At 42.5% G+C, this 26,571-nt stretch overlaps 1 protein-coding gene across 1 annotated transcript in view; it reads right to left on the reverse strand.

The window, feature by feature from the left end:
• HERC1 (HECT and RLD domain containing E3 ubiquitin protein ligase family member 1) overlaps window positions 1-26,571 on the reverse strand; it is a 217,162-nt gene that overhangs the window by 11,182 nt on the left and 179,409 nt on the right. Inside the window, exons 55-67 of the mRNA XM_044979291.1 lie at window positions 24,250-24,380; window positions 15,728-15,927; window positions 14,638-14,752; window positions 13,344-13,490; window positions 12,394-12,495; window positions 10,731-10,904; window positions 7,450-7,743; window positions 5,878-5,943; window positions 5,670-5,795; window positions 4,790-4,928; window positions 4,080-4,261; window positions 804-959; window positions 48-170 (exon numbers count right to left, since the gene is read on the reverse strand). Coding sequence (XP_044835226.1) covers window positions 48-170; window positions 804-959; window positions 4,080-4,261; window positions 4,790-4,928; window positions 5,670-5,795; window positions 5,878-5,943; window positions 7,450-7,743; window positions 10,731-10,904; window positions 12,394-12,495; window positions 13,344-13,490; window positions 14,638-14,752; window positions 15,728-15,927; window positions 24,250-24,380 — 1,955 coding nt within the window. The remainder of the gene's footprint in view (window positions 1-47; window positions 171-803; window positions 960-4,079; window positions 4,262-4,789; window positions 4,929-5,669; window positions 5,796-5,877; window positions 5,944-7,449; window positions 7,744-10,730; window positions 10,905-12,393; window positions 12,496-13,343; window positions 13,491-14,637; window positions 14,753-15,727; window positions 15,928-24,249; window positions 24,381-26,571) is intronic.

The following is a 26,571-nucleotide window of genomic DNA, read 5'->3' on the forward strand; positions in this document are numbered from 1 at the left end:
AGACACTAAACAATTATTCAAAGGATAATTTCAGTATGAATTCTAACCTGTGGTGAGGATTTTGCTGTGGAATTTCCCAGACCAAGTTTTCCATAATCTCCATCTCCAAAAGCCCACACCATTGAGCCATCTGTGGACATAACTACAGTATGGTTTAGTCCACAGGCCACCTGGTAAGTGCAATACAGTTTTAGTTAGTTTTTCGTCGACGTACTGATACAAAAAATAAAAAAGCCATATTCTGAAAAACAAAATAAAAAAACTTGAAACCCTTTTCTAAACATTTAGAAAAAAATGTTAAATGTTAAAAACCTTTGTTTAAAATTTTATACTGATGGAATACAGCAGCGTTTATACATTAACACCCTTAAATAACATTCTTTAGACAGTTCTTCCCTTACCTAAACTGTAGAACAGCTTTCAAATTATATATCCTCATTGAAGCTCTTTAAAAATTAATTCAGTAATGGTTAGGGCTAAAACAACAAAGGCTAATTTTATCACTCTCTTTTTCACAATTCAATGTTTATAAATGTTGTAAAATGGGGACACACCATTGCAGCAAAAGGATCAGATTATTCAATAAAAAAATAATGAGAGATTATGATGGTTAGATACTTGAGAGTTCTGAGTGTATTAAAAATGCAGAGGCAGTAAAAACCATCAACAAAAATTATAAAGAGAATTCTTAAACTGACACTTCTAAGAATCATATAGCAACTGAACATCCTCAGACAGAACAGTTACTAACAAAATACATTTTGTTACATAATTGCATGTAAGTAACACTAGATAAACCATGCCTGTCCAATTTGATAACCCTCCAGTGCTGTCACTCTTTCAGGAAGTTTCTTGTTGGAAGTGTTTCCTAGACCCAGTCGACCATAGTCACCATTTCCAAATGTAAACAGTTTGCCATCTGCGGTCACCACTGCTGAGTGTTTAAAGCCACATGACATCTAGAAGCCAGAATTAATATTAATTTTAAAATGGAATATTAGCACCATACAATTCAAGAAAGAGGAGAACAGAACTTTCTGACCTAGTCACTCCTTATAGTTTAACAGGATAATTAAAAACTAGACTAACTGAATAAATTAACTGTTTTACACTCTTCTTGTATTTCAATAACAATGTTATAAAACAATTAAAAAGTCTGAATACACGATGACATGGGGAATCAAATCATAACCAAAGACAGACAGAAGAGTTCTCCCCCGCAACCCTCTCAATCAGTTTACACAGTAAAGAAAGGAGTTTGAGTTCATTTGCTTCAATTTGTACCAGCACACCTAGCTGGGATTCTTATTCATATTTCTGTGATTACTGAATTCTTTAAAAAAGCATGCTCAATGATTTTCCTTGCTTTCCAGCATTACATTACCAGGTCAATTATATACTGTGCAAATTCCCCACCTCTGTCTTCTTTTTCCCATCTTAGTCTCAAAAGAATTATTTATAGCAAAGATCTTTGTTTCAGTTTTTATTTTAAAATTTCCCAGGAATTTATCAGTGTTAATTACAATTTTTTTTTTAAAAAGGGTGAAAATCGGAGCAAAAAATTAACTTCAGAGTTTTCTAGGTAAATATTGTTGGATGATAGGACAGATAAAAAGCACAGATTTACCTAGTGTAATGTACTGGATTTTCTTAATATAATCAGTATTTTCAGTGGCCCAAAATTTGGACGAAAACTAGTAAAAACCAATTAATAGCTTTTGTAAAACCCAAGATTTTTTTTTAGTGAAAATAAGTAAAAACTTAAAATGAAGGGCCTTATCAAAGGTAAGAAAAGAATTCTCTCTCTTAGTAAAGAATTTAGACTCCATTATCCCATGTTTCTCAAATAATATCACAATACAGTGCATAAAATATGAGATCACCAGGTACACTATGTCTGATAAGTCAACTCATCCCCTGGTTACACCAAAAATATAAAGATAGAGAAGTTTTCTAATGAACCACACTATGAAAGATAAAATGCCTCCCCCTCCGTTTACAATATTATTCCTGCTCATATAGGTATCAACGACCTAAAAATTAATAACTGACTACATATTACAGCATGTTTGAATGCAGAATGTTTTAAACTTTTATTTTAAATTTGTAAAATGTGCAATATTAACTACAGGAAATTTATAGTTTTTCCAAAACTAAGCATAATGTTAAAAAGACGGTATTTTTCTAATGGTATCTTCAGCAAAACAGTCCTTATTTTAGTGATGTAAAACTGCAGTAGTAATCATTAGCCAGTCACTAGTACATAGATGCACAAAATTATTTTATATTGCAAGTATATGGAAAAATCAATGGTGTCCTATTTGTCCATGGAGAATGCAGACAAAAACAAATTTGTAGTATTCTAATATTTGAACACAGATGCAGCTAAGCATGAAGATACAGTGGTTGCCTTACGACAATCAACACAGTATGTCAGTCATATTTACTGACATCTTCAAACTGAAACTGAACCAAATGATAGCATATATAATGGTAATTGAGATTAAAATTATGTATTGTCAACTATTCAAGCCAATATAGATATATTGCACAGTTGCCATCAGCATAAATGCTTGGGCTGCAGTTCCTTAGTATAGAAGAGGGAGCTGTCTCAGTGCATTCTCCACAAAGTGCCCTCAATTTTGGAACCAACTCCCCAACTTGGTCTGAAACAGCCTGAATTTCTTGACCCCCAGGGCATGCTGCAACCTTGCTTATCTACCCAGGGTTTTCAGGAGTGAAGGTCATGAAAAGGAGCTGATATTTGTGTGGCAATAAAAATATTATTGGGATTGATTTTATTACCTTTGTTATTGTTTGTGTGTGGGTGCAGACTAGCTGCTGGCTTTGCTTTTAAATTTAATTATAGTTTTAATTTTGGTTAAAGACACCAACAGCCAAAGACAGGCACTTTTTTATGTAGTGTTACAATACACGTCAGTACCAGTACTGTATTTCACTATTTAAGCGAATTTAGAGCTAGTGAAAAAGGCTAGTTTGACATAAGAACGGCCATACTGGATCAGACCAATGATCTACCTAGCACAATATCCTGTCTTACAAGAGTGGTAAGTGCCAGATTCTTCAGAGAGAGTGAACAGAACAGGGCAATTTATATAGTGATTCATCCCTTGTCGTTTAGCCCAGATTCTAGTGGTAACAGGTTCATGGACACCCAGGGCATGGGATTGCGTCCCTGACTGTCTTGGCTAACAGACATTGATGGACCTATACTCCATGAATTTATCTAATTCTTTTTCAAACCCCTTTATACTTTTGGCCTTCACAACAGTCGCAGCAATGAGTTTAACAGGTTGACTGTGTTGTGTGATGCAGTACTTCCTTTTGTTTGTATTAAACCTTCTGCCTATTAATTTAATTTGGTGACCCTTGGTTCTTGTGAGAAGGAGTAAATAACTTTCCCTATTCACTTTTTCCATGCACTTTCTCATAATTTTATAGACCATGATCATATCCCCCCTCGGTTATCTTTTTTCCAAGGTGAAGAGTAGTAGTCTTTTACATCTTTCCTTACATGGAAGCTGTTCCATATCCCTAATCATTTTGGTAGCCCTTTTCTGTACTTTTTCCACGCAGTATTCCAGGTGCGGACATAACATGGATTTATACAGTAGCAATGGAAGCTTCACCAACACTATTCTACTAGTCCACCTAAACTTTGACACACACACCCCAGTATTGAGAAGATATTTCAGTTTCCATTCTCATTCTAATTTTCAGTCTTCCTGAGACTATCAACAGTTCAAACAAGAAAGCCAATTAGCGTGAAATGCAATGGTGAGTTTTGTGCTGTTGACACTCTTAGCTGCGAACTTGACTGAAATCATTGACTCATTTCACAATGGCCAAAGACCCATGAGCTGATGATGACTTTTATTCATTACTTACCTATGCTGAATTCAATTTTGTGACATTGAAGAGAAAGGCTCCACATCCCACAGTCCCTGTGTGAGCCACCCATTTGCCCACCAGCATTTATTAATGACCCCTAGCTAATGTTCCTAGCAGCAACTATCATGTCTGCATTTAATAGGTGAATAAAAAATTTGTTCTTGAACCTGTGCCACTTCTTCTCCTTGTAAGGCCTCTATTTGCCTGGGTCTGCGCTGTCTGTCACTGTTCCCATGGCCCAGTTTACCATAATCTCCGTCTCCCCAGCTAAAGACCTCACCACTTTCTGTCAAAGCCATGGAATGTCCATCAGATCCACAAGAGGTCACTAGCTGTGTTACAACAAAACCTTTAACAAAATGAAAAACAAAATCAGAATAAGTTAGAAATATAAATGCAATTATTTTGCATTGTACAAAATAGTCCATAATAATAACAATTACAAGCTTGTGAATGGAATCAGCTCTGTATATATAACTCCGTATAAAGTCTTCCTTTTCCTTTAAGATATAACTTATGCTTGAACTGCTGCAGTAACAAATATGTTATTAATAATTATCTAATTCTACTGTGACAGTCTATTAAGTTTGTTTAGGTGTTCAGTTACATAAATGTATTTCCTTTTTCAGTCCTACTTAAAATGATAAATAATAGTTTAAAAACATTAAGTATAGCTTGAATAAATGCATCAAAAGAGACTAACATATGGTTTATTTGTTCAAATTAACATGAATATAAGATCTTTATTAAAGAGAGTAAAGTACATTATTTTATTCAGTAAATCTGTGTAAAGACTTAGACAATTGTCCTTTTAGTTTTTGAAATGCGAACTTCTGCCTCCTAATAGAACAACTCAAAAAAATTAAGACAATTTTACCTTGAAGTGCTGAAATAACAGTTAACACATGAAGATCATCAGAATTTCCTTGTCCCAATCGGCCATAACTCCCTTCTCCACAAGCCAAAACTGTACCATTAGCTTGAATGACAAAAGTACAGTTCTGACCACAAATAACCTGGTTAAAGAAAGAAATTAGGGTTTTTTTTAATGCAATTACATCACAAACAATGAACAATGAGACTACAAAGCTGAAAACAACAGGTTTGGGACAACTACCAACATATTTCTTGGTTTAATCACTTCACTGTTACTTAACTTATTCTGAATTTAGCAGAAAAATATGTTTTAAACTAAGGGGGTTTTACCACGTAATCACATCACAATAAAATTTCTTCATTCAGTGTTTTGCGTGAAGCTGGCCCCTGGAGATCTAAAAATGGCACCACACACAAAGAGCTCTCTTCATGATCTAGCTACAAAGACTTTCCCTTTTTCTGCAAAACTATTTGGTCTGGTAGCATGTTCTTCAGTGAGATTCTCAATGTATTTCTTGCAGCAATTTGGCTGTCATTATTTCACCCTGTACTCCAGCATCACATTATTTCAGAAAGCAATCTTGCAATATGGATTATATCAAAACCGTGCAGATATTTTTTTACATTGTACTCACTCTAACCCTAAGAAATGATTTTGCGAGTTTTGAACAGTTTCTTGGTGTGAATTTGGCAAAAACTAGAGCAAACCTAATAAAAATTCTATAACTGGGGAAAAGTACCTTACACATTCCGTGGTTCTTTTGTTTTTTGGAAAATTAGCACCAAGTCCAAAAGGGATATTGATAGACATTTTGTAACTAACAACTGAAAATAAGGCAATGTGTGAAGAATAAAATGTAAATCTCTCCTAACACTGTTACCTGTTGAGCCTGTGAGAATGAAGGTGCTGCTACCGGTATCATGACATTTCTACCAGCTTCTGCTAGCTGCCCATGGCGCCCTGCTCCCCATAGATACACATCACATTTGCCACCAAGGTGCCAATCCTATGAAACATCATAAAGGAGCACTTGAGAATTACATTAATAATTTTAGTATTTTAAATTTAAAATAATCAATTTTACTAACCTCAGGCCTTGATGTTGCCCAGGACATAATCTGCTCATCCATACCATTAATCCATTTACTGTTATCCTGAATGATTAAAAACAGATATATTAGGGTCAGCCCACCACATGTACATTATTCTTTCAGTTAATAATCTTGATTTCCCTTCAAATAGTCACTTGGAAATGGCAAGCCTTTTCCTAGCTGAAAAACTGTTATATGGGTCTACTACTGAACAACAAACTGCTTTTGAACATAAATGTAAAATAGTTTTAACTGTGACTAAAGCAAAATTTATGTACACATTATTTTTATAAATTAATTCATAGTCAATATTACTCATGTAAACTTGAATGCATCATTTTTGTCCTTGGGGTAGACCTATTTTTCTTAATACTGGAATCTAACATTTAATATTGTTACCATAAGAAAAAATTCTGATTCATGAGTGTCCAAAACTACTTATGGTAAAAAGGGTTGCTTTTAACTGTTGCAGTGGAAAACAAGCAAAGTGTGCCACTCAAAATAGGCTAGTAGAAGAAGATGTGACAATGGGTTCAAGAGATGTATAGAAACATAAAATCTGCCATGCAGATTTGAACCAACAACTGGCCAAGTCTAATAGCATGCATCTTGCACTGGCATACGCCCAATGCTTCAGAAAAAGGCAAAACCCCATAGTGCTCTTGTACACAGAAGGGAATCCTTCCTGATCACTGTGATAATCTATGTGAGTATTTAAAAATAAAGGACTATAGTATATGTGAGGTCAAAAGGTATATAGCAAGGAAAGCAACTGGGAAGAGACATAGTTGTGTTTTCCCCATGCAGCCTTAATTTTAGGAGTATACAAGTGAAAGTATTTATTTGCAAAATTATACAGACCATACAGAATTATACAGATAAAATCCAATAAATAAAAAGTTTCCACTTTACGTTCACCTATCACAACCCATTATATTGGCATTTGGTAGTGCCAATATAGTTAAAGTGTAGGACTACTCTGAAAAACTACTTTAAAGATGGCATAATAGGGTGCCATTGCCTTTCAATGACTCCATATAGAATTTACTCTGTCTGCATGTTAAAAAAATGAATTAATTGTCAGCCCTGCAAGCTCCCCTTGGAATGTCACACTCAAGACAAATTCTTACTGGTTTATGTAACAACAATAGAGGGTCTGCAAATGGAACTTTGTTAATTCTGTTGATTTGTAAACCAGAATTAGTCCAGCTCGCTTTTCCCTGTGTCAACTCTGCGGCCTAAGACAATATAACAAAAACTTGCTGTAGTTAGTAAAGCAAGTCGATATGACTCTGAATACACACAGAGGGAGCAGATCTGCTAAACAGGAAGATGCCACTTTCACACTATTACTTCTATTACAAACATTTATATGGCATCAATTGCCACATTTTATATCAATTAAAATAAAATCTCTGTACTCTCTTCATATTTCCATTAAGTAAAGCATAACAATTTACTCTTTACAAGCTTTTCAATTTTTTCAGCTAATTATTACAGATGTTATCTGCACAATACAGTGCATTCTATACATATACTTAATAACTGGCAGAATGCAGTGCATATTACCATTAGAAGTGTAAGCTCATCCTCTGGCACAGGCTCCAGATCTGGAACAGTAAAGGATTCTGGAAACTGTGCTCCTTTGGTCAGAGCTTCAGCAGCTTTTATAGTAGTTGAAAAACATTCTAACCAGGCCCACTCTGTAGGATTCCAAGCTGAGGGATCAGGGAGGCAGTTCTGGTGATGAGGCGGTATTGGTGGATTGCACAAAAGCTGATCGAGGTGAAGGCCCACAGCAAGTGAAGCCAGGCACTGCATATAAGGGCTATGAACAAGCTGATCTCCACAGACCACATGGGGCTAGAGGGAAAAAATGGAAGGTCAACATATGAAGCTAGAGGCATACTTTCATCACTTCAGAAACAGTAATTCTTCAAAGCTCTTTCTGTAGAAAATTTTTTCCCAGCAAAACCCCTTTCCAATAAATTTTCATTAATTTCCCTCACAATGAGCCGAGACCATTTGTCAAAGTACCAGACTTCACTATGCAGTATTTCTGTTTCAAATACTGAATGAAACATATTAACATGATTTCACTAGCAAATGCACTTCAGCATATTATCAGAAATTACCATTTTTTAAACAAAGTGCATCACTCAATATATTACAATATAAACCAATTTTTTTTTCCATTTGGTTTTCTCTCTTTCTTTTTTTCCCTTTCTTCTTTTTAAGTAGAATACAATACATACTGGAATAATTCTTTAACCTAAACAGCAAATTTACAATAATTTGATGTCATTTATAAACAGTTTAAATAATTCTCTGAAAAGCATACAAAAATTTTCTCTTCATTTTCTTTTGCATGTTAAGGAAGACACAAAATCCAGCTTTCAGACATGGTTTTGTTTCTCTTTGGTTGGGAAGTTCTGAAGAATGAAAAGCAGAAGTGGGGAAGTGAGCATTATTACACGCCTGAACGAAAGAGGTTACTATGGCATTACAACACATGATGAATAGAGACTGAGAAAACTATTGATGGTGACGGATACTGTAGCCATAAACAGATGAGGGAACGCATCAGAGTACCAGCAAAATAAAGTACTTGTGACATATCTCTGTGCTCCTAGGCTTAAAGGCCTCAAACGAGTGGACAGAATTTGGAGATGTGTTCGGGAAAAGGATATGTAGCAGACTTAGCTGCCCGCTGCATGGAGAGCTGTATTGTACCCAGCTAGAGAGAACTGGATAGGTCTAAATGGAAAAAATGTACCTTGGACTCCAAATTAGGGATGTAAAAGCTTAACTGGTTAACTGATAAGCTTGATGCTTATCAGTTTCTGTTAACTATTAAACTCCACCTGAGCAGAGCACCTGGGGTGGATCTGGAAGTGGAGCCCCTGCTTCAGCACCCCCCCCCCCCCGCACCATTAGCTCCCTGGTTAAACGTTTAACTGTGTAACTGATAGAATTTGAATTGGTTACATGGTTATTGTTTTTACATCCTTACTCCAAATTGCTTACTGCTAAAAGTAGAGCAGCATCCTAGTTTGTATGGAAATCTGCAATGAGGTTTTGTTATTAAAGGTCATTACAAAAGATGACTGATAAAAAAAATGTCAGATAAGTTTTGCAGAGTTTCCTATAACTATTCTCTCAGAGAGTCTGTAGTAGACAGAAAAAGGACTTTACAAATATGATTCAGACATCCAATCAAATATGTTTTTTTTCAAAGTCCACATGTTCTAAAGATAGAGTGTCTTGGTTAGCCGTTGTTAAGAACTATATCAGAGTCAAGCCAGAGAAAAGGTGATTAAAGTAAGTGATGGATGTCTTGTAGGATAATGTCTGGTTGCAGTTCAGGAAATCAAAATAGCCTGAATCCAGTATCCAATTTGTTAGGTAATTCAATAACAATCCAGACATTGTTTTGTGTCAACAACAGATGTCATGGGTAGAATAGATCTAGATTTCAGTGTGTAACAATAAATCTACCTACACTGCCCCCATCATTTATACTACTCACACTGATGGGAGGGACATGACACAGGACTGGCAACAGCAATAGGATCAGAATCCTTGGTTTTTAGTTAAGGCAGTTGGTTTCTTATTTTTAAAGAGTCAGACACTATTCTGCTCCTTCTCATCTATTTGTTTGAGTAGATGTACTTTCTTTCGTCACAACCGGTTTTCTGAGAAGTATACACAGGATCCTATATCCTTCTTGGTATATCAGTTCCCAACTCAGGAAGGTTAGTTCACAATTTTTGTAATTTCTAAAATTCTTTAGGACATTTATTCTATTGACTGCTCAGGCACACAGTGATTTCTGTGAATTAACTCCAGCTATACAACTGAATACATTGGAGCGAGAGTAAGTAAGGGCATGGAAAGTGCTAATGGAGTAGTTCAGCAGGCAAAATCACATTATTTGCATCAGGACCATATGTTAATTCCACTGAAGAGATGCAGATATTAATACCAGCACCAGAACCGGGGATCTGAATAAACACTTCCAGAGAAATCGGTATGTTCCTGTATTAAAAAGGAAACACTGGTTATAATTCATAACAAGGCCTTGCAAGAGATTTTGTGAAGATTATTTGTATACCAGCCCTTACAGTCATAAAGAAGCTAAAAGAATGAGATTCTGAGTGGATTTTGCACAAAGGAAACATTTTATATATATATGCAACAAATTGTTTTCTGAGACATGAGAGCAATCTCCTAGCCTTATCATTTCTTATTCTGGAGGAGGATGCAAAGTAATGGGGACAAGTTTAACACCATGTTTAAGATCATTCAAATTAGGCCTCAAAACAACCATTTTGAAAAAACATGTGGCTACCACAGAAATTAAAACAAACAAGGGTGAAAAAAGCCTAACTTCTCGGGGTTTTTTTTTGGTTGGTTTTAAGGGACCGGGGGGGGGGGGAGGGAGGGAAGAGGAGACAGCAACCTGATGAAGCATCAGTTTGAGGCTGCTTTATCCAAGTGCTGCAGTTAAAGCAATACAGTAGTGCGTGTGTAGTGGTGAGGTCAAAGTGAGTTAACAAAGCAGAAACTTCTAGGATAGCCAAAACACCTATATAAGGCCACAAGAGACCAGGATCTTGCAGTCGGTGTCAAAACAAGAGAAAGATCAGAAACAGCCTGACATCAGGAAAATGTAGTGCTGCTAGAGTACTCAAAAAGAGTAACTGTAAATCTGATGTCCAAAGGTGGGATTGAACCTCAACAAAGGTTTCTTGGGTTGACTGTCAAAAGTTTAAGACAGTTGTAATTCAAGACAGACATCTCATGTTACATATGTCAGTATTTGACGTTCTGCATTCAACTATTCTTACCTTTTCATAGGCATACTGCTCCTGAAGCATTATTGGCAAACGTTCCAAGAAAGCCCTCATGCAAGGGGCCATATTTAATCCTAAAACTCCCTGTTGTTTCAGTGCAGTCCTACATGTTGCAAGGACATGATTGGAAGATATCCACTCTGATGTGCAATTCACCACCAACACATCCTGTTCAATAATACAATCACAGATACATTTTATATACCAGAAATTAAACGCAGGAAACATGCTTATTCAGATCAGTCTGACTACTCTCACTAATTGTCTTTGTCCCAACACTGCTCAACACCTAAAAGTATCAGTGTGAGTAAGTAACAATGCTGAGTGGAAAGAAAAATTATGTACACATCTACCCCGATAGAACGTGACTCGATACAACACGAATTCGGATATAACGCGGTAAAGCAGCAGGGAGCCCTGGGCCCTTTAAAGTGCCACTCGACCCCCGCTGCTTTACCGCGTTATATCCAAATACGTGTGGAGCCCCAGGCCCTTTAAATCATCACCCGAGCCCTGCTGCCAGAGCTCCGGCAGTGATTTATAGGGACCAGGGCTCCCCACAGCAGCTGGAGCCCCGAGCCCTTTAAATCTCCGCCTGAGCCCCGCTGCTGGAGCTCTGGCAGTGATTTAAAGGGACCAGGGCTCCCCGCAGCGGCTGGAGCACCGGGCCCTAAATCACCGCTGGGGACAGTCCAGCACAGCGTACCGGCTCTTGCCGGTATGCCGTATCGGACCAAACCCGATATAATGCGGTCTCACCTATAAGGCGGTGAGATTTTTTTGGCTCCCAAGAACCACGTTATATCAGGGTAGAGGTGTACCCCTATCATCTCTGTATTTATATAACACTTAAAATGATTCTTCTTAGACAGCATTATAAAATGGGCTGGTAGCACCTATGATTATTGAGGTTGCCTGATATTTCTCATTTTAAAACCATTTTCAGTTTCTTATAACTTTGCTAAACTTTAGATGTTTGAGCTGAAGTGCCTTTTTGACAAGAACTATTTGGCAAATTCATGTAAAATTCACAAATAGTTTTGGCTAACTGAAAAATGCATTTTTCAAATTTCACGATAGGCCAAAAAGAAAAAAAAATCACCCAGTTCTATTTGCAATAGGACAGTGAAGAAAGGCACCATACAACGTTAAATTCTACATTTTCAATCTTAACACAAAGACTATTTTAACCTTCTGAAGCAGATATTTCTTCTAAGATAGACACATTTCACATCTCTCCCATAAAGAGGGGTGACATTTCTCACACACAATAAATTTCAAAATGACAAAGCAGTCACCTGGGTGCATTTTTTTAAATTAATTTCCCCATTTCTCTCTTTCTCATACATGAAGTCTGAAAACTAAACTAAGTTTTTAAACTCTTTTTTAAAGATAAGATGGCAGTTGAGAGTCAAAACAATGTATTCTGCATGTAAATAGACAAACTATGTACAGCAGAATTTTAATTACTCAAGCTCCTTTAATTGACAGCAAATGTGTGTGGATAACATGGATTAAGCAGAACAAGGAGAGAAATATGCTAGCAGTTAGTTAGAAAGAAAGGTTTGGATAAATGGGCTTCTTTTTGTAATAAGAACCTTCCCTTAATACTCACAAATTTAACTCAAAAGAACAGCACTTTAATATACAATAATACCTTTGATCTATTTGAGCAAGCAGCTACTCCAACATCAGGGATCCATACTGCAGTCTGAATAGCTCCAGAACCGATCACAACACTTTGTAATACAGAGCCATCCTAAAACCAGAAATCTTTTAATCAATACACATTAATGCATTTAGTTATTTAAACATGTGAATTTATTATCCTGTAGTACCATAAACACCCCCAAACATTTCAATTAATGATTGTTTAAAGTTTAAAGTATTTTAAACCCCTTGAACTAAAATTCGTACACGATAGTCAGAAAGGCATACCGTATGCATTTTCCGAAAGAGATTATTAAAAGTTAAAATTAGCATTGATATAACATCTTCAAAGTGTTTTACACAATCTCAACAGCCTGTGAAGAAGGCAAGTATTACTCCCTTTTTTCAGTGGGGAGAAACAAAAGCATAAACTGGCTAAGTACCTGAGGTCATAAATGACTTAACCAGGCACATAATTAATCAATTGCAGAGCCAGGATTAGAAATCAGGTATTTTTTTCCCAAATCTTGTATTCATTATTCTTGACTACGCTTCCTCTAATTTTTATAAAGTATTTATCAAAGAAAACTATGAAGACATAAAATTATCCTTCAGCTTTTGATCTTAAATGTACCTATTTTAACAAACTAAGAAATATAACTAAGATTTTATCACAGTTATTTGTAGTAAAAGTCATTTACAGGTAATAAACAAAAATTCACAGAAGCCCTTGACCATCCATGACTTTTACTAAAAATAATGTAGGGGGAAGAGCTGATGGGGGGATGACTGAAGACCAAGTATGGGAGAGGAGAGCCCAAGCTGCAAGGGCTAACTGTTCCGGGTGTCGGCGGCAGGCATCTCTGGGTGCTGCCGCCACTCTAGAATCCATGAATTCTGTGACATCCATGACATAATCTTTGGGTAATCTTTAATATAACTCAAAGACAACCTTACCCGTAAAGACCAAATGTTCATGAGCCCACCGAGCCCACCAGACACTAATACCAGTCCATCAGAGCTGAAGGCCACAGTCCGAACAGGAGTAATATGTCCTCTCAGCTGATAAATGCACTTGGCATCTACTGCTTTTCTGTATCCATCCTGCAAATTATTTCATCATTATGACATACCCTGGACTACATACATAGAAAATTGTGAACAGAAAAGTGTTTCAGATTTAGACTTCTTTGCAACCAGTGTATAGATTTTCTTGGTACAACTACTTTTGTTTTATCAAGGAAAGAAGAATAAGGCACCATAAAAAAAAGGCCTTATTGAAGCATTCAAGCTGATACAACAGACTATGAGCACCTACAGTGACGATGCTCTCAAAGTAAATATATCTAAATGCATATTTACTTAATAGACCTTAGTTTTATTTGTAATTATTTTAGTCATGTTTTATAAGGATGCCATTAACTTACTACCATCTATATTTTCCTCTTCAAAATACCATACGCATTCAAGACCACATTACGGCTGGATCTTACCTTTTTAAAGAACATTTTAGTTAAAATTAAGTCAAGGCAAATTTATATGCTAAGAAATTTCCAATATTATTTTAGTTTTCTCTTTTGGAAATAACTGCATAATTTTAAAAGAACTAGATAGCATTACCAAAATTTAGCCAAGATCAATAGCTCTTGCAAATAAATTGTTTTGAAACCTTGACCTCCCATTTAGAGTCATAGACGGTAAGACCATAATGGACCACCAGATCATCTAGTCTGACTTCCTGTATGTAACAACAGGCCACTGACAGCACCCAGCACCCACACACTAAACTCAACATCCAAAATTAGACCAAGAATTACAACCCACAGGAAATAATACTATTAGGCAGAGAATAGGAGGAACCGAGGTGCACCAATGCCCCAAGTACCTGCAATGGCAAGGGAATTGATTAAGGGAAGTATTCCCAGATAATCCTGGCAAGTGACCTGTACTCTAATGCTACAGAGGAGGGCGAACCCACCCCAGGTCACTGCCAATGAACCTGGGGGAAAATTCCTGAGCATGTGAGCAAGAACCATTTCCTGCCCTGGAAACACCTGCATGTGTGTAAGCACAGACAAATTAAAATAAATGTAACTTTTTAAAATGTAACGGTTTTCAAATATTTCCTTCTTCTCCATCTCCACCCATGTAGATATTTAAATATTTTGCTCCCATCTTTTCCTATAATCGTAGAGAAAACCATGGATATAATTGAGTTAAGATTTCCTAACATTTGCTGAACTGTCTTTACCTTGCTACTTGTTTCCTGTTCCCACCATCCTTCTGAACTACTTGAGCTGGACTGCAACATGATCAGCATATCCTGGGGAACACTCCAAACACACACTAAGCCATTCTGGCATCCTCTGAAGAAAGTTAGAATAAATCACATGAAAACAAAATAAAGTTATTAACATACAGCACCAATCAACAAATGCTCTAAAAGTATGTCAGTCTGTTATGATATACATTTAGAGCAAGGTGATTAAGAAAGATAATCTGCTTAAAAACAAAGTCCAAGGGCAGCAGATAATTTTTTAAAAGTTGTATACAGATTTAGTAGTAATGCTCATTTAAAAAGTGCATTTTTTCTTTAACTCTTTCTTAATATTAAATTTTGCCAAAACTATTTTGTCAGCACCACTACGTTTAAAAGGAAGTTAGTGAAGTAGTATCTCCAATATAAAAGGAAAGCTGAGGCAGACTGGAAAAAGGAAAAACTTGTTTTTCATTGTACTGTTTGAAATTTTACTATATTCTTTAATTCACTTATTTTTAAATAAAATATGCATATTGACAGTGATTTTTTTTTATTCCTACTCAAAATATTTAGGAATATTCTCCATAGGTTTTCACTCTATTTTTCACGTTAAATATTTTCATTTTTAACCTAATACCCCCTTGCAATCATTGTGCCATCATAATGTATAGGTCCCAGGTATATTTATCAGCACAGGAAGTATTTGCAACTATGGACATAACTGGCACATTTCACAACAATGATTAGTTGATGTTTCCAGTAACATGCAAACATACCACATTAAGTTTTCACTGTGACTAATTCAAGTTAATTAACTAAGATCACCCCTGGTCAGTACTTGGCGTAGAACCCTCCAGAGAAAAGCCTAGGTGGAGGGGGAAAGCTGTTGGTGATTCAGTAATGGGCACTTTTTGTATTTAAGTCAGTGCTGAACCAGTGTTCTACTATGCCCACAATGAACAGCGTGTTGAATTTTGTTTGTTTGTTTTTTGTTTAGGATGAAACATATACAGTTGCTGTAAGTATTAATAACCAGTACAAAGACTACACAGAAAGTATTAAAGCAAAAATGTTAACATACGTAGCCAGTAACAGCTGCAGCTTGGGTCCTTTCCCTGGAAGGTTGCACCAGGTAATACTATTCACAATAGCTGGATGGGAGAGTGAATGCAAATGCCTCCAGCATCCCCCCCCACATCTCCAGAGTTTCACCGTTTCCTCTTTGGCACATGTCATGAGAATCTTACCAGTTGGATCCCACTTCACACTAACAATGGTGTCCTAAAGGATTCAAACAAACAAACAAAAAGATTACAACATTCAGTGTCTTCATAATGTGACTTACAAATATGAACATCACACAAATAAAACGAAACTTCCTTCCAGCACAAAAGTATTAAGCATTTGAACTTCATATGCATCGTCATATAAACCACAAAAAAACTATGTTGATGATTTGATGCCGCAATTTATGACACAAATGAAGTCAGATCTGGTGGTTATCACAGTTCTACGAGTGCGAGAAAAAGAATGGTTACTCACCTTCTCGTAACTGTTGTTCTTTGAGATGTGTTATTCATGTCCATTCCAATCAGGTGTGTGCGAGCGCACATCCACAGTAGCCAGAAGATTTCCCCCCAGCAGCATCCGTGGGGTCGGCCTGGGTGTCCCCTGGAGTTGCACCTTCATGGAGCCCAATAAAGGGCCCTGCCAACCTGCCACCCCCTGTTCCTTCTTGCCGGCTACTGCAACAGAGGGGTAGGAGGGTGGGTATTGGAATGGACATGAACACCACATCTGGAAGAACAACAGTTACGAGAAGGTTAGTAACTGTTTTTTCTTCTTCAAGTGCTTGTTCATGTCAATTCCAATCAGGTGACTGACAAGCCCAAGTTCAGGAGGTGGGGTCAGAGTTGTCCACTAACTGGAGTATTGCTTGTCTGAAGGCCACATCATCTCTGGCCTGCTGGGTAATTGCACAGTGCGTTGTGAATGTATGAATGGAGGACCACGTAGCCGCTCTGCAGATTTCCTGAGTGGGAACCTGAGCCAGAAACGCTGTTGATGAAGCCTGCACCCTGGTGGAGTGCGCAGTGATTGGAGGTGCAGGAACCCCTGCCAGGTTGTGACACTCATGAATGCAGGACATGATCCATGACTAAATGCATTGTGATGACACAGGCAGACCTTTCATTCTGTCCGCCACTGCTACGAATAACTGGACCGACTTTCTGAACGGCTTCGTTCTCTCAACGTAGAAGGCTAGTGCCCTATGGACATTCAGTGAGTGAAGTCTCTGTTCCCTGCCACTGGAATGCGGCTTAGGGTAGAATATTGGGAGGAAGATGTCGTGGTTAATGTGAAATGGCGATAAAACTTTCGGTAGGAAAGCAGGATGAGGTCTGAGCTAAACCTTGTCCTTATAGAACACCGTGTAAGGGGGCTCAGATGTTAGGGCTTTACGTTCAGACACCCTCCTGGCTGAGGTTATTGCCACCAGGAACGCCACCTTGTAAGAGAGGTAGAGCAGGGAGCACGACACCAAGGGTTCAAAGTCTAGGAAGGATCATGAGTCTAGGAAGGACCAGGCTGAGGTCCCAAGCCAGGACAGGCTGCTAGACGTGAGGGTATAGCCTGTTGAGACCTTTTAGAAACCAGCTGACCATTGGGTTAGCAAAGACAGAGTGGCCCTCCGCGCCTGGGTGGAAGGCTGAGATGGTGGCCAAGTGAACCCTTATTGACAACACTGAAAGCCCCTGCTGCTTCAAATGGAGGAGGTAGTTCAGAATAAACAGCACTGAGGCTAGCATTGGGAACCAATGGCACTGTGCCGACCAGACTGAAAAATCTCTTCCACTTGGCAAGGTAGGTAGCTCTCGGAGAAGGTTTTCTGCTGCCAAAGAGGACTTGTCTAACGTGGTCTGAACAGGAAAGCTCTATAGGGTTCAACCACGGAGCTTCCACGCCGCAAGGTGCAGCGACTCAAGGTTCGGATGTTGGAGACGACTGTGATCTTGTGTCAGAAGGTCCGGGAAGAGTGGCAGGGTGACTGGAGCTTCCACGGACATGTCTAGGAGAGATGTGTACCAGGCGGGGGCAGGCTGGAGCTATCAATATGACCTGCGCTCGTTCCCTCCAGATCTTGAGGAGTACCTTGTGAACAAGCGGTATGGGCAGCAAGGCATATAGGAGACAACCTCCCCATGGGAGGAGGAAGGCATCCACGCTGGAGCCCAGCCATACCTAGGCTGTGATTTTTGAAGGAGTAGAACTGCTGGCACTTCCTGTTGCGTTGTGTGGCAAATAGGTCTATCTGGGGAAACCCCCACCTCTGGAAGACTGAATTTGTGACATCTGGATGAAGGGACCACTCGTGGCCCTGAAAGGACCTGCTGAGGTGGTCTGCCAACTTGCTCTGTACCCCGGGGAGGCACAATGCTTGTAGGTGCACTGAATGTTCTACACAGAAGTCCCACAGCATGAGGGCTTCCTGGCACAGGGGGAGAGGAGTGTGCACCCCCTTGTTGATTGATATAGAACATTGCCGTGGTGTTGTCTGTCATAACTGATACACATTGTCCCATTAAGTATGCCTGGAAGGTCTGGCACACCAGACACACCACTCATCTCTCTGACATTGAGGTGGAGAGCCAGATCTGCCTGAGACCAGGGACCCTGAGTCCTGTGGTCTCCTAGATGTGCTCCTCAGCCCAAGTCTGATGCGTCCGTCACTAGTGAAAGAGATGGCTGTGGACTGGCGAAGGGGACCCCTGAGCACACTTCCTGAGGGTTGAGCCACCACAGGAGGGAGTCAAGGACCTGGTGAGGCAGGGTCATGATCTTGTCCAAGCTGTCTTGGGCTAGTCGATGTTAACTATGACTGGAGCAGTCAAAGCCTGAATCTTGCATGCTGCACCACGTAGGTACAGGCAGCCATGTGTCCCAGAAGCTTCAGGCAGTTTTTTGCTGTGGTGGTGGGAAACTGTCTGAGACCTCGAATGATACCGGCCAGGGTCTGGAACCTCACTTCCGGCAGGTATGCCCTGGCTTGGGTCGAGTCCAGTACTGCCCCTATCAACTATCCTCTGAACAGGGCAGAGTCGATTTTGCTTCGTTTAGAAGGAGACCCAGGTTATCAAAGGTGGCCCTGATGAATTTGACTTGAGCTTCCACTTGGGTCCTGAAGCAACCCTTGATCAGCCAGTCATCGAGGTATGGAAATACCTGTACCCGGTGCCTGCACAGGAACACAGCGATGACTGCCATGCACTTGGTGAAGACTCGAGATGCTGCTGACAGGCTGAACGGAAGAACTGTAAATTGGTATGGGTACTGTTCACCACAAACCTGAGGTACTTCCTGTGGGACTGAGTGACTGCAATATTAATGTAAGCATACTTCAAGTCAAGGGTGGCATACCAGTCTGCTGGATCCAGTGAGGGGATGATGGAGGCCAATGAGGCCATGCCGAACCTGAGTTTCTTTACAAACTTGTTGAGTTCTCGCAGGTTCAGGATAGGCCTGAGGCCGCCTTTGGCTTTTGGTATTAGGAAATACTGGGAATAAAAGCCCTCGCCCCTGTGCTCCTGAGGAACCTCCTCCACTGCCCCTAACGACAGGAGCGACTGCAGCTCCTGGATAAAGAGTTGCTCATGAGAAGGGTCCCTGAAGAGGGACGGGGAAGGGGAGTGGAAGGGCAGGAGGGCACAAAATTGGATGGAATATCCCCTCTCTACCGTGAGGAGCACCCAGCGGTCCAAGGTGATATGGGACTATGCACGGTAGAAAGGAGATAGTTGGGATAAGAAGGTAAGGCGGGGGTGGATCCAGTCTTTAGTGTGGTACACCGTCCTCAACCATGCCTTCAAAAGACCAGTTTGGGCCCTGAAGGCGGCTTGGGTTGTCCCGAGCCCGGCCAGAGGGTTGACACGGCCTTCTCCTGCCAGTCCTGTTTCTCCTTCAGGATCCGTCCTGGTGGTTCTGGTGACAGAACTGCTGAGAAGGCTGTCGATGGAAGTGTCTCTGCTGAACTGACGGTGTATAGAGGCCCAGAGACCTGAGGGTGGTTCTGGAGTCCTTTAGGCTGTTTAGCCTCTTGTACATTTTCTCTGAAAAAAGGAGTCTGACCCTCAAAAGGCAGGTCTTGTATGATTTGCTGGACCTTATAGGGGAGACCCGAAACCTGGAGCCATGAGCCCCTTCTCATGGCTACTCCTGTAGCCATAACCCTGGTGGCAGCACAACCCGTCAAGTGCCGCCTGCAGGGACGCCCTGGAGATCAGTCTTCCCTCCTCAACCAAAGCTGAAAATTTGGCACGGGAATCCGAGGGGAGGAACTCCGTGAATTTAGCCATCGCCAAGCAGGAGTACCTGATGATGATGGCCTGCTGGTTAGATATTCGGAGGAGTTGTCCCTCCGTTGAGTACACCTTTTGCCCAAATAGGTCTAATTTTTTAGCATCCCTATTCCTGGGAGAAGGGTCCTGAAAGCCTTGCCTCTCCCACTGATTAGCAGCGTGCACCACCAAAGAGTCAGGCTGGGGGTGGGAATATAGATGTTCATAACCCCTGGAGGGCACAAAGTACCAGCGTTTGTTACGCTTGGCAGTGGGTGGCAGCAAGGCCTGGGTCTGCCAGAGGGTCTTAGTCATGTCCTTAATTGTCTTTATAAATGGTAAGGCGATACAGAAAGAGTGCAAGGGGGCCAGGATGTCAGCCATAGGGCCTGCATCATCTACCACTTCCTCTGCCTTAATGCCCAGAAACTGGGCAAACCGACACAGCAACTGCTGCAACACCCTGGAGTCTTCCAGAGCTGGGGCTACGGAAGTGCCTGCCTGTGCCTCATCTGGTGAAGAGGAGGAGGCCACCCTCTACCGTCCCCATCCAAGGGATCTTGTAACCCTGGGGGAGACTGTGGTCGGTTGGCCCAGTCCCGCAAAGGGCGCGGGTACTGATGCTGACATTAGGTCCCACGCCAGTGCTGGTATAGACATCTAGGGTAGCATCTGTATCAGGGTCTTTATGGATGCAGTCACAGCTGGTGTCGATGACGATGTCGGTGCCGGTGCCAGTGCCATCGTTGGTGCCGAAGGTGCAGCCGGCACCATAGCAGCAATCTGAGCCACTGACGCCTCCTGTGCCGAAGGTGTTGTTGAGGGTGGCGCCACAGTTGCTGCTGGTGATGGTGCCATGGCCACTGGCGTTGACTCCGGAGGTAATGGCTCAGTCGCTGGTCGTGGCGGAATAAATGTCGTGGACACCAATGATGCAGCTCCCAAGTGGGATCCTTGGCTCCAACTCTGGGCTTGATGGAAAGCCCACGGAGTCCAAAAGGGCCACTGAGCTGGGTTCTGCCATTGTGAAGGCATTGGGTGGGACCCTCTACTGCATCTTGAGCTGGACCTTCTGCTCCTGCTATAGTCAGAACGGTACGAGTTCAACTCTGACTCTGATGTTTCAGAATAGGAGGACCAGGGTGGCGCTGCACCTCTTGACATAGAGCGTTGGGAGCCTGGGGATCAACTGCACTCCCTGGATGGAGGCGTTGGCTTCAGCGGGGGAGAGTGCCGAGGTGACAGGGATCGGCATGACATCATTGCCGGCTTTCCCTTTGACTGAACGGGGTGCCAGGATAGAGCCTGCAGTACTGGTGCATCTTCCTGCCTTGGGGACAAGAACGGTGCTGTGAGTCTCGGGCCTGGTCTACACTCAGGGAGCGTGGTGGGAGACGGGAAGAAATCGATCTAAGTTACGCAACTTCAACTACGTGAATAAGGTAGCTGAAGTTGATGTAATTCCAGACTTACGATGGTGTCTTCACTGCGGTGAGTCGACTGTTGCCGCTACCCCGTCAACTCCGCCTGTGCCTCTTGCGGCGGTGGAGTACAGGAGTCGACGGGAGAGTGCTCGGGGGTTGATTTATCATGTCTAGACTAGACGTGATAAATCGACCCCCGCTGGATCGATCGCTGCCCGCCAATTCGGTGGGTAGTGTAGACATACCATCAGCAGGTGCTGCACCGCCTCAAAAGCCTCTAGGGTGGACAGGTGTGGCAAATGCTCCAAGGGATTCGGCGAGTGTGGCGGGCCTGGACTCAACTGCCTCACTTGGGCAGGAATCAACGTAGCTCCACTCTGAGCCTCGGAGCCGTGGCCCAACCGAAGTGCCACTGATGGCTGGTCCCTGGATTTTGCCGAGGGGGATCGGCCTCTTTCCATCTTCTTCTTCTTCTGCGCTAGTGATTGGGACCAGTGCCAAAGGCTGGAGTGCCCCCAAGAGGCTCCATGACAGTGCTGAGCCTCCTTGGCGGTCTCTCTCTTTGACCGAAGATGGTGCTGGAGCGCTCCATGCAGAAGACAACGCACTGGGAGGAGGACTTTAAGCCACTGCTCCCTCTCTTTAAGAGTTCTCAGTCAGAATTCCAGACAGATTTTGCAGTGGTCTTTTTGGTGACCCTCGCCCAGACACTGTAAACAGGAAGTGTGTGTGTGGGGGTCACTTTTAGGCATGCGCTTCGTGCAGTCCTGGCAAGTCATGAAGCCTCGGGATCGTGGCATGCCCCGGTGACAAATAAAGGGGGGGAAGAGAAAACAGGGGGACCCCCCCATAACTGAAACTTTTAAGTGAACTAGCTACTCTGTACTAGCCAACTAGAACTATCTATCTACAGTGAAAACTGAACATACTGCTAAGCTGCTTGCCGAAGCAAGAACAAGGGGAAGTTCCAGCTACCGTCACTGGTGGTAAGAAGGAACTGAGGGGGTGGCGGGTCAGCAGGGCCCTTTATTGGGCGCCATGAAGGCGTGACTCCCCAGGGGGCACCCAGGCCAACCCCAGAGATGCTTCTAGGGGAAAAATCTTCTGGCTACTGTGCACATGCGCACACGCATACCTGATTGGAATTGACATGAACAAGCACTCGAAGAACAAAAAAAAAAAGTTTAATGAAAACAGAATAATTACTAATAATAAAGAATATGGGGAAAGAGTCATAGAAAGTACATGATAAGCAGAATTCTCTTTCTATAAAATGTTTTTCACAGTATCCTGCGAGGCTTTATGCAACTTTTTAGTTATGGAGTTGTAATATGGAATTACTCCAGGGACACTTAAAGTACTTACCTGAATCTGTAGATAATGGGCCACATTCTGCGCTGTGCCTCCTGAAAGATGCAGCACAAAAGATGCAGCCCAGAAGACAGAGCAAAGGAGACTTTATGTCACCTTTTCATTCTTGGATTCCAGCCTTATGTCAGGGCCAAAATGGATCATTGCATAAATTAGAACAGCCCAGGAAATTCTGTAATTTATGGCAGCCATTTCCAGGCTGTTTATGGGTTGCACTGCAGATATTTCTCCTTCTGCTTCCAACTTGCCCCCTCCTGTGCTTGGCATGCTCCATACAATGGGACTTGTGAGTGGAACAGCACTGGGTCTGCTTACATCAGCCCTTCACTGGGGCAGCAGCGTATTATCACCTAGGCCAATACGGCTTAGGCCTAGGGCAGCAAATTTGCAGGGGCGGCAAATTTGCTCACGCCCCAACCCCTCAACTCTGCCTCTTCCCCAAATGCCCGGCCTGCCTCCTCCCCCAGGCGTGCTGCGCTTCCCTCCTTCCACCTCCCTCCCAGGCTTGCTGCGCGAAAGTGCTGGGAGGGAGGGAGAAGCAAGTAGCGGCACTCGGAGGAGGCAGAGCAGAGGTGAACTGGGACCCGCGGGTGCGGGAAGTAACCGGGGGGTGGGGCGGGAACCGCTCCCCGCCCCAGCTCACCTCCGCTCCACCGCTGCCATCCCCCGAGCGCGCCACAACTCCCCTTCTCCCCCCTCCCTCCCAGGCTGCGCAAAAGCGCTGGGAGGGAGGGAGGGAGAAGCGAGTAGCAGCACGATTGGAGGAGGTGGACTCAGAGCAAAGGTGAGCTGGGGCCGGCGGGTGTGGGGAGTAACTCTTGGGGGGGGGCAGGAAACGCTCCCTGCCCCAGCTCACCTCCACTCCACCACTGCCATCTCCTGAGCGCCACAACTCCCCTTCTCCCCCCGCCCCCAGGTTTGCCGCGGGGGAGCAGAGGTGAGCTGGCGGGGAGGGTGGAGAGGGGTGGCAATTTTTTGAGGGCCTAGGGGCGCCAAATTTGTTAATCCACCACTGCACTGGGGGGAAAGTCTCTTTGCAAATTATTTATGGACTTTATTGGCCACTGGACTGGCATACATCGGCAGTGCTTGAGTATTTTGAGAAACATCTTTTACACTTCACAATTATTTTTTTAGTTCAGGAAAAAAAACATCTAAATGATACATTCTACGTAAGAAAATTTAATAACAGGCTAGTATAATTTATCAAATTGTTAATAGAGAACTACATCTTTTTTAGATCAGATCAAATCTGGAAATGCACTTCAGCTACAGTATAAACAACATAAATGTGAAGAACCCTACTGGAAGAACTCTTTTTGTTTTCCTGTGGCTTTCTTTAAAAAATGGCCTATTATCTTTTAAGTCATTTTTATACAAAATTTTGAAATGAAGACTATAGTTTAAATCCTGAATTATCTTTGGGAAACTAGGAGAGTATGAATTAGTTTCCAAGAAAATTAAAACTCTACCTTGTGTGCATCAACTAGAACAATTCCTCCTTTTTCAAGTGGCTCCTTCGTACCTATCAGCAATTTTCCATCTGAATAGCCAACTGCAAATGGTCTGTCTTCACTGAACCACGCAAGGCATGTGACAGAAACTATTGGAATAATAAGTACAAATAAAATATATTAAATTACAAGCTAAACTGTTCAATTCCCATTGCATTTAGCTCATCAGAAAAAAAAAGGTACTTACCTTTTCATAACTGTTGTTCTTTGAGAGGTGTTGCTCATGTCCATTCCATTCTAGGTGTGCGTGCGCCCACATGCGTGGTTGTCGGGAGATTTTTGCCTTAGCAGTATCCATAGGGTCAGCTGTGGCATCCCCTTGACTGCCGCACTCACGCATTGGTATATCAGGCACCGCCGACCCTATGTCCTCAGGTAAGTACTTTAAGTGTCCCTGGGGGGAGGGATAGCTCAGTGGTTTGAGCATTGGCCTGCTAAACCCAGGGTTGTGAGTTCAATCCTTGAGGGGGCCACTTAGGGATCTGGGGCAAAAATCTGTCTGGGGATTGGTCCTGCTTTGAGCAGGGGGTGGGACTAGATGACCTCCTGAGGTCCCTTCCAACCCTGATATTCTATGATTCTCTCAGTTCCTTCTTGCCGGCAACTCCAACAGAGGGGAAGAAGGGCGGGGTAATGGAAAGGACATGAGCAACTCATCTCGAAGAACAACAGTTACAAAAAGGTAGGTAACCGTTTTTTCTTCTTCGAATGCTTGCTCCTGTCGATTCCATTCTAGGTGGGCTCAGAGTTCAGTTGTGCAGCATGCAGCACTGCTCTGCCAAACCAGCGTCATCTCGAGCCTGCTGGGTAAGTGCATAATGAGATGCGAACATGTGGACAGATGACCAGGTAGCGGCCCTACAGATCTCTTGGCCTGATGCCTGCGCCAGGAAGGCTGCTGATTACTCTTGTGCCCTAGTCGAGTTTGCCATCACGACTGTCAGCGGAGGCACTTTTGCCAGCTCACAGCAGTAACTGATGCAGACAGTGATCCAGGACAAAATCCTTTGAGCAGACCCTGGGCGACATCTCATTCTGTCTGCCACCGCAATGAACAACTGCGTCGATTTATGGGACAGCTTTGTCCTATCTATGTAGAAGGCCAGTGCCCTCCTAACATCCAGGGTGCGCAGCCTGCGTTCCTCATCTGACATATGAGTCTTTGGAAAGAAGACAAGTAAGTATATGTCCCAGCCAGTATGAAACTGGGAAACTACCTTGGGCAGAAATGCCGTGTATGGTAGCAGATGGACCTTATCCTTGTAGAATACTGTATAGGGAGGACCTTATCCTTGTAGAATAACACTGAGAGAGGTTCTGAAGTAAGCGCCCTGATCTCAGACACTCTGTGGGCTGACGTTATCGCAATCAGGAACAAAGCCAGGAGAGAGCAGGAAGCCAGAGGCACGAAAGGAGGCCCTATGAGCCTCGACAGCACGAGATTCAGGTTCCAGGGAGGGATGGGATCCCGGACGTGCGGATAGAGATGCTCCAGATCTTACAAAAACTGGGCCGTCATGTCGTGAACTAAGACTGACCTGCCTTGCAATGGAGGGTGGAAAGCTGAAATAGTGGCCAGGTGGACCTTGATCAATGTCAGGTACAAACCTTGGAGTTTGAGGTACAGAAGATAATCCAGGATCTTCATCGAGGCCTGTGAGTCTTGGATACGCTGTTCTGAGGCCCAGCACATGAACCTTTTCCACTTGGCCAACTAAGTCGCTCTGGTAGGGGGTTTTCTGCTACCCAACAAGACCAGCTGAATCCGGGGCACGCATTCCTGTTCGTCGGCGATTAGCCATGCAGTCAAGTGTCAGCGCCGCCAGGTTTGGGTGCAGAAGACTACCATTGTTCTGGGACAGCAGATCTGGCCAAAGGGGTAGCTGCAGCGAGGCGGCTACCAAAAGGTCCAGCAGTGTGCTGAACTAGTACTGGCGAGGCCATGTGGGGGCTATTAGGATAATCTTCATCCTGTCCTGTTTGATCTTCATGCGGACTCAGTGAATCAATGGCACTGGCGGGAAGGTGTACATTACAGCCCCCGACTACGGGAGGAGAAACACATCTGACACTGAGCCCCTGTCCATCCCCCGGAACGAACAGAACATGTGACATTTCCTGTTCTGCCTGGACACTAACAGGTCCACCTAGGGAGTTCCCCATCTCTGGAAGATTGTACTGACCGCCTCCAGCTGGAGTGACCACTCCTGGCTAGATGAGAAGGTCCTGCTGAGGTGATCTGCTAATATGTTCCTGGTTCCAGGCAGGTGCACGGCTACC

This window comes from Mauremys mutica, chromosome 11 (assembly GCF_020497125.1).
Source record: "Mauremys mutica isolate MM-2020 ecotype Southern chromosome 11, ASM2049712v1, whole genome shotgun sequence".
In the NCBI taxonomy this organism is placed as follows: Eukaryota; Metazoa; Chordata; order Testudines; family Geoemydidae; genus Mauremys; species Mauremys mutica.